Here is a 12,557-nt window from a genome sequence, read left to right on the forward strand (position 1 = left end):
GCATCTGGCATGTAAATATCTTGCGACACTGGCTACAACAGTGCCATGAAAACACCTGTTCTCACTTTCAGGTGACATTCTAAACAAGTAGTGGGCAGCATTATCTCCTGCAAATGTAAACACACTTGTTTGTCTGAGCAATTGGCAGAACAAGAAGTAGGACTGAGTGGACTTGCAAGCTCTAAAGTTTTACATTGTTTAATTTTTGAATGCAGTTTTTTTACATAATTCTACATTTGTAAGTTCAACTTTCACTATAAAGAGATTGCACTACAGTACTTGTATTAGGTGAATTGAAAAAAATACTATTTTGTTTTGTTTTTACAGTGCAATTACTTGTAATCAAAAATAAATATAAAGTGAGCACTGTACACTTTGAATTCTGTGTTGTAACTGAAATCAATATATTTGAAAATGTAGAAAACATCCAAAACTATTTAAATAAATGGTATTCTATTATTGTTTAACAATGCAATTAATCGCGATTAATTTTTTAATCGCTTGACAACCCTAGTTTTGACAACTGAATGTTTAGTGTTTTGTCATGTGCTACATACATCCTAAAACTCACCAGGAATGCATATTCGATTCTCCCCTGACAGGGGATATAACAACTTCCAGAATCCCAGCCTTTCTGGACAATTGTCCCTTGCAATGTCAGCTGGGATTCTCATGCTGCAGAAGGGAAAGTGGGGAGAAGTGGACTTCAAAATTCCATGCACACACTTAACATAAACTGTTATTATTTTATCTCACTTGTATTTTGGTAGGACCTACAATATGCTATGCACTGTCTAAACACAGAGTATGACATATGGCCTGCCCAAAAGAGCTCACAATTTGAGAAGACAAGCAAAAGTCATAGAGCAGGAAGAAGGATAAAACTTACAATCAACACTGCTTCCCTCCCTTCCAAACATCAATAATCCCCAAAGGTCTCTTGGCCTAGCAGTTAACACCTAGCTATTTTTTTAATAGATAGCACACTAATGTGGGTTTTAAAGGCCTAAAAAGAGGAAAGGGTCATGGTCTTATGGATCAGCTCAAGGAGAGTGCCCATGTGTTATGGGGCAGCATAGGAAAGACACTAAGGACAAAATTCAGGAAAGCATCTCTTGTCAAGAAAGTACTGAAGCACATGCATGAATTTAAGCACAGCCGTAAGTCCCAGAGAAAGTCAGTGGGACAGAACACATGCTTACGCGCATTCCTTAAGTGGGGCTGGTCACAAGCTGGCTGGCCCTTAAGGGTTCAGCCTGTGACAGTTCACCCACCCCACTCCCAAACCCCATACAGAGCTTCTCCTGAACAGCTGGAGATGAGGTGGCTCAACTTAGTTATTAGACCCCGCTGGCGGAAAGCTAGGGATACTCATGAAGAGTTGGGTGAGCCTAGCTGGGGAGAGGAGCTGGATTGTTCCCCCTCTCTGAGAAGCAGCCCTGACAGCTGACTGAGAAAGGAGAGAAAAGGAGACAGGGTGAGCTGGAAGCCTGACGGGAGGCAGGAACCCTGAGGAGCAGCAGACTGTCTGAACCCCTGAGTGGGAGGAGGAATGTGCCAGTCCCTGGGCACTGGGTTGTTAGAGGCACAGGAGCTGGGACTAGGCCTGGGGACAAAGTATAGCAGTCGAGGCCCACCTGTGAGCAAAGGCAGCCTGCTAAGCAGCGGAGCTGAAGATTCAATTGTTTTGAGTATTTCTGTTGGACTTTGATACAGGGCTCTATGGCCCTGGAAGGGGTAGGGCTTTATAAAGTGGTCTGGCCACACAGCCAGGTGGCAAAAGGACAGTGGGAGAAACTGAGGCAAAAGCTGCTGCAATGCTAGAGCCAGCCCGGAGGGGGTGTATTGGGGCAGCAACTTTGCCACAGGACCAAGGACTTGTGGAAGATGCAGACAATCAAGGATGCCACTGGCATCACTTGTGATGCATCGGGAGTGGGAGGCAACACACTAAAAGCTCAGTTTGGAGCTATTGTAAGTGCCCACAGAGGGCAGTAAAGGGGCATAATCTACCTCCTTACTCCCCTGCCCAGGCTACCTGCATTGCTAGTCTTTGTGCAAAGGAGAGAGCAGTTGCCACAGGGCCACTAATCACTCTCCTGGGCAGGAGGGTGGCGAGTGTGTGAAGACATGGCTCTGCCTTTCCAATGCACCAGGCAGTGCAACTGAGCAGGCACAGAGGGGGAAGTAAGCTGTGCCAGGTTACTCCTCCCTGGAGCAAGGGGCCCCCAATTATTTAGGTGTCTATGTCTTTATCTGACGACTAACTTTCACCATGTATTTCAAAGGGAGTAAGTAGTATGTGAAGTATTAAAAATGGAGCATCTATATTGTTATTTGTTATGAGGGCTGAAAGGGGAGTATTAAAAGAGAATCGCAACAAAACGATTTTGAAGGCACATTTGAAACAGATCTGGAGACAAACTTGAAATAGAGCCAATGATTGATATTTAATTTGTTGCTTTTATCCTTTGATCACATGTTAAAGCTCATTTCTACTCATCTCATTAACTGAGTCTTCAGTGGTTTAGAAGTTATTAAATTTTATTTCTAATTATATGATCTACTATATAGTAGTGCAGTTCTGTGTTTGTGAAGAGAGAGAGATGTTTCACAGGCACAGAACATCACTCTGATTCCCGAGCAAGAAGAACCAAATCTTGTATCAATTCCACCCTATATTTTAAATAAAAATATGAAAAAATGTTTAAACTTTTAGGTCAAATAAAAGGATCCAATGTCGTAGTCTATATGGCTTTCACCAGGGACTCCTCAGTGAAAAGGCCATTGTAATTTCTTTTAACCTACGCCTTACCTACAAGTAAAAAGATCAAATTTAATTATTGTTTTGAAAGTGGTACTTCTTATGTAACAAATATAGGAAATACTGTTGGCGAAATGGAGAATTGCAACTTTTCCTTACTAAAGCACATGTAGAGATTTCTGGTGCCACCTATTGGTGAGAATAGTACAGCAAATGATTCTCATTTGCATAATCTTAAAGAAAGGTACAATCAGGGGTGAAAGTAAAATTGAACTCTTACTGGTATGTGGGTCAACTCTGCCTCCCCCCCCCCCCCCCCGCGGAAGGGGGGGGGCCTTGGGGAGAAGGGGCGGGGGCTGGGGGTCAGCATCCCCCAGCCAGCCCATCCGCGCTGCCTGACCTGAGCCACCTGGGGCTCTAGCGGCAATTTAAAGGTAATTGGCAGTAATTGCTTAGCATCTTGAAGGATTGCACCCTTCATTAGTAGTTATTATTCTATTGTTTGTGTCAAGGATTTTTAGTTAAGAATCTGTTAGACTTTATGAGTTAGGCCATGTTTTGGCAAAATGAGTCAGTGTTCAAACTAGTCATAAAAGAAAACAAAGCTCGGGAAGGGGATTTGAATACAAAAGATTCGCTGAGCATCATGAGTCTTTATGATGGTGTTAGTTTTACACTGCTAATGTACAATGAGGTAAGAGCTGGGCATGTGTGGATTTATGATATTTCGATCTACTGGAGTATCGGAAGGTATATTTGCCTTTGTTCTTTTAGAATCCAAAATATCCCGAAGATTATTCCTTTGGAATATTCAAGAAGAAAGGGGAACTCATCTGTTGTAACAGGAATTTATAAGAGAAGCCTTGCAGAGAACATATTGTAGTGTACATTTGCTTTCTAAATACTATCTCCTGTGAACATTGCAAGCATGATTAGAAGTGCACTATATACAGCACTAATAGTTTGTACCATCAGCTCTACCTACAACTGTAAACAGAGGTGGCTCCAGGCACCCAGCGCAGCAAGCGCGTGCCTGGGGCGGCAAGCCGCGGCGGGCGGCAGTCAGGCAGCCTTTGGCAGCATGCCTGCGGGAGGTCCGCCGGTCCCGCGGTTTCGGCAGCAATTCAGCAGCGGGTACACTGAAGCCGCAGGACTGGCAGATCACAGAAACGCCGCTGAAGGCCACCTGACTGCCGTGCTTGGGGTGGCAAAAAACAGAGAGCCGCCCCTGACTGTAAAGTAATGATGCAGAAGGTGCCACTTCTGGCATATTTTGCATAAGAAATTGCATTTTGCCCAGATGTGTTAAAATTCAAAAGACAGCGATAAAAAATCATACAAACTCCGCTGATTTCTCTACTGTAATTGCAAGCTTTATAACTGTAAAAAAAGAAGTTTTTGATCATTGTAGCGTGGGGGCGGAACAGGTAAACAAGCTGTCCTACCTTGCTTTGGAATGATTTTGTCTACAAGGATGCCATATCCATGTAATTGTAGGCTGAGGAATACCATAAACAGTGCAAGTCAGCACTTGCTTGCTGCCCAGTAGGTAGAGATTGGGATCAGGAAATGACGACACTGCTTTTTCATAAATCTGGGGTTTCACTGTAAAATGCGTAAATAGAACAGAAGTCAGAAGGAGCTGAGTTTCTACTGCACTCTGTCATCATGTAAGTAAAATCATCCTGCAGAGTGGGAAGTTAGGAAACTGAACCCCCCTTGGGAACTGAAACAACACCAATGGGGAAAAGTACAGTGAGATGTGTAGGCATTAAAAATACTTAAGTAATGCAAAAAAAATGTAACTGTGGAGGGCAGACCCCAACCTGGTATAGATCAATGCAGTTCCATTGGCTTCAGTCTAGTTCTGCCAATCTACACCAGGAGCTTGATCTTACTTCCAACAAGTCAACGGGAAATTTTCCATTGACTTGACTAACACAGGATCAAGCCCTAGCTGAGAATCTGGCGCTTCAATGAGTTCAATAACTAAGTAGATACCATCCTGCAAACTTACCATTTACAATGAGTGTGACTGTTAGGTTCTTATACAAGTTCCACTGTCGTATACTCAGTGTTATAGTATAATTCCCTGCATCCTCTTCAGCAACATCTCTGATGATTAATGAATAGTCTTTAACCACATAGCGGGCACACTTTTCAGCAGCGGGTAACCCATCTTTTAACCTGTTAAAAGAACATTATAACGTATTATTATGAAAATGGTGTTTTTCAGAGTAACTATATGCTAGAATGGGAACATCCTCATGTTGAAATGTTTTAAGCTATGAGCATCTATGGCAGACCAAGTTTGCACTTTAATGGTCAGAGGAAATCACATGGAAAACAGCATTTTGAGAAATAAAGTTGCTTAAGTAGCCTATATTCCTTCATCTTGTGTCTCTTCTCTTGACTTTTTGACTAGGCTTAAGTATAGTATCTGTTTAATGTCTGGTATATGCTCGATCAGTGGCATATCCATCACTTGCAGGGACTAGAGCTCTCTAGATTTAGGCCCAGATCTGTTCGGGTATTTAAGCATTGCTGCCCTCAGCGTCACAACCCCAAACTAAGCCAAAATCCCATTTTCAAAAGGGATTTAGGCACTTAGGAGTCTAAATCCCATATGCATATGGAATTTAGACTCCTAAGTGACTAAATCCCTTTTGAAAATGAGATTTAGGCTCCTGAACCAGTCAGGCATTGAAACACTCAGCACAGCACTACCTAAATAATTTTAAAATGTGGGCCTTTGTAAAATATTTATAAAGTACTTTGACAATGAAAATTCTATGTGTTAATATCAATATGATCTAACAGACCTCTCCAACTTTTAACTGGTCAAATCTATTTTTTAATATCTATGTTTGTATGAAAATGGAGAGTCCAAGCTCTCCAGCTGCTTATTCCCAATTTTATGTCATCAGGACCAATCCTTCACTCTTTACCCACATAAATAAAGTGAAGGTGAAGTTAATAGAATACTCTTATGAGTAAGGGTTACTCTTATGAGTAAAAGCTGCATGACTCAGTCCCAAACCCTTTCTTTATGACATCATAAAACTTTCCTGAGTAAACAGCTGTGACATCACAAACATGACCATGATTTCAGATGGGAAAAGGGCAACTGGATTGTGAAATTTTAAGAACCAGGTATCCTGAATTCATGCAGATATCTTTAAAAACAATAGAAAGTAGAGTCATTTCTAAATAGAATATTGTTTTCAAAGTTTTATAGCTGGCATCAACAGTTCTTCCATAGCTTGATGTAGCTTGTAGTAAGATTGATGTATTATCAATAGAGTACAAATAATTTTTTCTATAATGGTGACTTAGTTCACTAAATTGTTGGACACACTACTAAGCTATCATGTTCTAAGAAACATTTAGGGTAAGGTCCTAAATGTCCATTGCCCAGTCTTTCCATGAGCAATGGAAACCTTGTCTGTTTAGTGACTGTATGTTTAGGACTTTTGGTTTCCCTCTGCATTTCTGTTTCTATATGGACAGTCAAGAAATCAAACCACTACCTAGAAATGCAAAAGATTTAATAATGGCTTATACCAGTTTCATATATATATATTTTAATTTTCCATTTGGAGTGGCAAACGCAATGGGGGAGATTAAAACAAAACACAATGTTTGAAGCAAAAATAAATTCTGGCTGAGAGTACTATGAACTCACGCTGTTCATGTATTTATGGATTGTTTTTCTAATCAGTCTTGTCACACACCCTTTGTTAAAGTGTAATGAATCAAGCCAAAGCTATTGCCATTTAAAATTATTTAAACAAAAAATAATGGAGATCATGAATAGATAACATTGTTTGATATAAAGGTGCTTGGACAAATTCAAAAAACTTCTTAAAAGATTTCTTAATATAGTGCATTTGAGCCAAAAAAAACCAAAAAACCCTCAAGTCACTAAATTAGGTATAGAAACTACAGTCCACCAGAAAACTAAGCCAACCTCTAGTAATACTTTATAAGGCTGATTTTTTCAACCCAGTCATTAATTTTAATTAAAGTTTTTATTTCTTTCCAATATTCTCCCTGGCTGATCTGAAGAAAGATGGTCTTGTCGTCAAGACAGTGTCAGGAGAGCTGGATTCTAGTCCCACATCTGCCACAGATTTCCTGTGTGACTTTGGGCAAGTCGCCTCCCCTCTCTGTGCCTCCCCTTCTCCATGTGTAAAATGGGGATACTATTTTCCTAACTCATGGGTATGTTGTGAGGATTTAGGCCCAGCAAAGCATGTAATTAACTTTAACCTCGGGAGTAGCTTCACTGAAGTCAATGGGTCTACCTGTGTGCTTGAAGTTAAGCACACGCTCAGGTGCTTTGCTGGATCAGGGCCTAATTAATTAATATTTGTGAGTACTCTGAAATCCTCTGATGGAATGTGCAATAAAACTGCTAAATATTATAATCATTTATTTCCATATCAGGGTATCTTATTTCCATATTTTATGAGGAAATCAAATCATTAAACCTGAGCAAAGGTGTTATTTTCCCACCCAAGAGGTAGTTCCTTTATCTATGTGGAAGTAACTGTAATCCTACCATACAACCTCTGGTGAGGGAAATGCTTTCACTTTCATTGACAGCCGATAGGATTTTCTGCCAGCTACAGCCTCAAGCACACTTTTCCTTCGGTGTTTCAAAGTAATAAATGTTTTATCTTAAAAAAAAAAACAAAATACAACATAGTTAAGATACTGATTCTCAATCAGGCTTCATACTTATTACAGACAATAAGACATATGTTATGGTGACCTTTACAAGAAGGCATCTAACCGGGATCTCTGATCATTTGGGCATCTATGGATTCTGAGATCAAGGCTATGTCTACATGACGTAGCTTTTAGCGACACGGCTGTGCCGCTACAGCCGTGCTGCTAAAAGACACGTGGTGTAGCCACTGTTTGTCGGCTCTCCTGCCAACAAAAAACTTCCACCCCCAATGAGCGGCATTAGCATTGTCACACCAGCACTTGTCGTCGACAAAACTTTTGTCTTTCGGGGGAAGTGTTTTTTTAACACCTCTGAACGACAAAAGTTTTGTCTTTCACTTGCCAGTGTAGACAAAGCCCAAGACTGAGCTCTGAGTTACCAGAGATTTTCAGCAATCAATCTAGCCATTACAAAACCTAATGGATCAGCACAAACATTCAGAAATTTGAGCTTTGGTCCATGGCCCATAAACTTGGCTATATATGTCAAAGAGGAGTTTTCCAGGGGAAGGAATGTTCTATTTATCTTCATCAGAGATATAACAACAATAACAAGACAAAAAGACTCTGGATCAGTGGCTTACAATTGCTTTGTCAAACAAAGAAATTCTTCATAACTTCATTAGAATCATGTCTAATCTATTCACTTTGTACAATTACATTACTGTATATTGTTCCGTGTTTCAATCTCTATGATGAGTTAGTTTGCCTAACAAAGTAATGTATGGAATATTCTTTAACACTGGAAGAAGACTTTTTCTTCTAAAAACTGTAAAGTTTGGTTCAAAGGAAAACATATGACAGATCAGTGGGTTGTAGATGTCCTTTGAAAGTGCAGACATATCTATACTTAACTATGTTTTGAGTATCAAGGATAAGATTAAGAAAAATGCATGCAAGTCACAATTCAATATTTTAGTACCATCAATCAGATGTTACCTAGACTTCAAGAAGATTATTTGCTCAAATAAAGATTTTCAGGCTGGGCCCAAAGTGCTGATACCCTTCATTTTTTCTGTTCCTTTACAAAGTGCATTTCTACACCACCCTTCAGAACAGTGTCAGGAATGCATGTTTTACAGTCATAAAAAATAACTATGAGTTTCAAGCAAATCTTTGTAACCTAAATGTAAAAAATAGTTTCACCTTCTTTGAATATTGATAAAAACCTGCGTCCGAGCTGAGAAACCTAGCTGTTGAAAGCTCAGATCCTGAGGGTTTCAGGTTGATTTATTCTAATTTATAAAAATGTAGCTGTAGTTGTTCAACCTGTGCTCTGGACACCCAAATCAGTGATTAAAACAGTTCCAAACCCAAGAACCCCTCCCAGAGAACAGCCTTCCAGCAGTCCCCTCTCATTTAGTATCAAGGCAGGGAGCTCCAATGTGAGTGCCTTGGCTGATCTCTGCTGGAGATATGTCATGGAGAGAACGATCTCTCAGGTAAGCAGGTTCTAAACCATTCAGAGCACCCTCAGTTAAAACCAATACCTTGATTTCCAGCTGGACTCTTACTGGAAGCCAGTTCAGCTGGTTTAATGCCCTCAAACTGAACCTCCTTTTCATAAATGAGCTGCAGTAGCCTGCACTTGCTTCAGCATTTGAATTGTCTCAAGGTGTAGTTCCATACAGAGTGCATCACATCAATCTACTCTCCATGCGTGTCTGGTTAGGAGTGAATTGTATACGCAACTGGAGATGTAATTCTCATGAGCTTCACATAACAAAGAACTGCCCGGAGCCAAAACCAGTATCAAGGGCTATATGGTTTGCATACCACTGGGCACAGGTAACAAAACTAAATGTTGCCCAGAGAAGAAGCATTTGGGGGGTCTTCCATTTAAATTAAGCCTGTATATTTGTCTCTTGTTTAGGAGTCTTTATGGTGCTAGTGCCTACTCTTGCTGGTATTGACTAGTGAAGAATTTTCATGCACTTTGCAAACAAAAGTGATCAGATTAGTGATCAGACTAAGCTATCTACTACCAATGAAATAAAACAATGTCTTGGATCAAATGGTATATATTCTGTTCCCAGGCTCTTTTCTCTTCCTATGACTGGCTTGCCAAAAATTCACCTCCATTTTGTCCTGTGTACAAAAAGTTTCTAACCATTGTTTAGCTTTGAACACGGATCATGAGCATTATACGTCCTATACATCCACACTATTTTTTACCATAAACGTGGACTGTTGTGTTAACAGATTTGACCGATGGTCCACTCTTCACATGGCAGGTATACTGGCCTTTATCAATATCACGCACTTTGTCAACAACAAGAATACTGTAGAAAATATTGGCATCTGTATTCCTTTGGCCAATGCGATTGGTTATAGATGCTCTGTGGTTTGCCTAGAAAGAAAAGAAATGTAAATCAAATATTATTAATTATTAAGAACATAAGACATTATTATTATTATTAATGATTATTGTTGTTTTTTTGATGATAGTGCCCAAGAACCCCAATTGGGATTCAAGCCCCTTGTGCTGTTCAACACACACAGAAAGACATGGTCTCCACCCCAAAGCCCTTACAAACTAAATTAGACACAATATAACGAGCAGCAATTAGTTATTATTATTTAAATTGCAATAGCATCCAAAATCTACTAGGCACTTTCTGAATACAGAAGAGGGCCAAACCACTATGTACAGTCTAAAATACAATGATACAATGAGTAGCAGCAATCTCATCCTTTGTAGCCAATGCTACTTTGGCACTGCCCACAGAACTTTTAGTGCTAGTGGCAATGTGGAGTGCAATGTGAGAGTTGCCACTGGGACTCAATGCACATGGGCAAATTTCCCTGGCTCCAGGGTGAAAGGGGTAGAGGAGGTCTAGCAAGCCCAGCTGCTCCTGTACCTTCTCCATTGTTCTTTCTCTGCAGTAGGCAGGGGCCAGGAGAGGAATGAGAGAGTTAAATTGAACAAGATTATCTGATTGCTCAGCAAGGGCTAGTGCAAGACATATTGGAACAGAGGGGTGCTTTGGGGTTTTTTTATTCACAGTAAATGCAGGTCTTAGCTAACTGTGCTTGTGTAGCTGTCACGGCAGAACTGGATCTTAAGGAGGTATTGGATTTGGGTCCTATAACTCTTCCTAACCAAACTAATCCTCTGCTCTGCCTGTGTGACCCAGTGAACTAGAATGGCACTTCTCCATATAGACTCCAAACCCCCAAGACAGGAAACACTGGTGTAGGGGATGAAAGGCGTATGTATTAACCCAGTGTGCCTGCTAACCCTTAATTTAAAATGTAATCCAGTTATTAATTACTATAGTACTACATCTACCAATTTTGCATATGGCTACATAGTGACTTCCCAACTTTAAATATTGACAGCTATAGGGCCCCGACACGGGGGAGTGAGTGGAAATGAGAACTGAGATGCGGTTAGGGGCAGAGTTATGTCGCACCTAGGAGATGAGGCTGAAGAATCCGAGTGATGCTGACAAGACATACAGACAATGAAAAAAGAACAGGAGTACTTGTGGCACCTTAGAGACTAACTAATTTATTTGGGCATAAGCTTTCATGGGCTATAGCCCACTTCATCAGATGCATGCAGTGGAAAATACAGTAGGAAGATATATATATAGAGAGAGAGAACATGAAAAAATGGGTGCTGCCATACCAACTCTAACGAGACTAATCAATTAAGGTGGGCTATTACCAGCAGGAGAAAAAAAAAACTTTTGTAGTGATAATCAGGATGGCCCATTTCAAACAGTTGACAAGAAAGTGTGAGTAACAGTAGGGGGAAAATTAGCATGGGGAAATAGTTTTTACTTTGTGTTAATGACCCATCCACTCCCAGTCCTTATTCAAGCCTAATTTAATGGTGTCCAGTTTGCAAATTAATTCCAGTTCTGCAGTTTCTTGTTGGAGTCTGTTTTTGAAGTTTTTTTGTTGAAGAATTGCAACTTTTAGGTCTGTAATTGAGTGGCCAGGGAGGTTGAAGTGTTCTCTGACTGGTTTTTGAATGTTATAATTCTTGACATCTGATTTGTGTCCATTTATTCTTTTGCGTAGAGACTGTCCGGTTTGGCCAATGTATATGGCAGAGGGGCATTGCTGGCACATGATGGCATATATCACATTGGTAGATGTGCAGGTGAACGTGCCTCTGATAGTGTGGCTGATGTGATTAGGTGCTATGATGGTGTCCTTTGAATAGATATGTGGACAGAGTTGACAACGGGCTTTGTTGCAAGGATAGGTTCCTGGGTAAGGGTTTTTGTTGTGTGGTGTGTGGTTGCTGGTGAGTATTTGCTTCAGGCTCGGGGGCTGTCTGTAAGCAAGGACTGGCCTGTCTCCCGAGATCTGTGAGAGTGAGGGATCGTCCTTCAGGATAGGTTGTAGATCCTTGATGATGCGCTGGAGAGGTTTTAGTTGGGGGCTAAAGGTGATGGCTAGTGGCGTTCTGTTACTTTCTTTGTTGGGTCTGTCCCGTAGTAGGTGACTTCTGGATATTCTTCTGGCTCTGTCAATCTGTTTCTTCACTTCAGCAGGTGGGTATTGTAGTTTTAAGAATGCTTGATAGAGATCTTGTAGGTGTTTGTCTCTGTCTGAGGGACTGAAGCAAATGCAGTTGTATCTTAGACCTTGGCTGTAGACAATGGATCGTGTGATGTCATCTGGATGAAAGCTGGAGGCATGTAGGTAAGTATAGCAGTCAGTAGGTTTCTGGTATAGAGCGGTTTTTATGTTACCATCGCTTATTAGCATTGTAGTGTCCAGGAAGTGGATCTCTTGTGTGGACTGGTCCAGGCTGAGGTTGATAGTGGTATGGAAATTGTTGAAATCATGGTGGAATTCCTCAAGAGCTTCTTTTCCATGGGTCCAGATGATGAAGATGTCGTCAATGTAGCACAAGTAGAGTAGGGGCATTAGGGGACGAGAGCTGAGGAAGCGTTGTTCTAAGTCAGCCATAAAAATGTTGGCATACTGTGGGGCCATGCAGGTATCCATAGCAGTGCCGCTGACTTGAAGGTATATATTCTTCAACAAAAAAACTTCAAAAACAGACTCCAACAAGAAACTGCAGAACTGGAATTAA

General features: G+C 40.8%; 1 protein-coding gene across 2 annotated transcripts in view; it reads right to left on the bottom strand.

The window, feature by feature from the left end:
• Nucleotides 1-12,557, bottom strand: part of LOC112124046 (vascular endothelial growth factor receptor 1) — a 152,061-nt gene that overhangs the window by 98,514 nt on the left and 40,990 nt on the right. For both annotated transcript variants that reach the window (XM_026653575.1, XM_026653576.1), the window contains exons 7-10: nucleotides 9,674-9,848; nucleotides 7,329-7,446; nucleotides 4,782-4,951; nucleotides 4,210-4,369 (exon numbers count right to left, since the gene is read on the bottom strand). In XM_026653575.1, coding sequence (XP_026509360.1) covers nucleotides 4,210-4,369; nucleotides 4,782-4,951; nucleotides 7,329-7,446; nucleotides 9,674-9,848 — 623 coding nt within the window. The remainder of the gene's footprint in view (nucleotides 1-4,209; nucleotides 4,370-4,781; nucleotides 4,952-7,328; nucleotides 7,447-9,673; nucleotides 9,849-12,557) is intronic.

The sequence above is a fragment of the Terrapene carolina genome, unplaced genomic scaffold (genome assembly GCF_002925995.2).
Source record: "Terrapene carolina triunguis isolate 2854851 unplaced genomic scaffold, T_m_triunguis-2.0 Scaffold141, whole genome shotgun sequence".
NCBI classification, from domain to species: domain Eukaryota; kingdom Metazoa; phylum Chordata; order Testudines; family Emydidae; genus Terrapene; species Terrapene triunguis.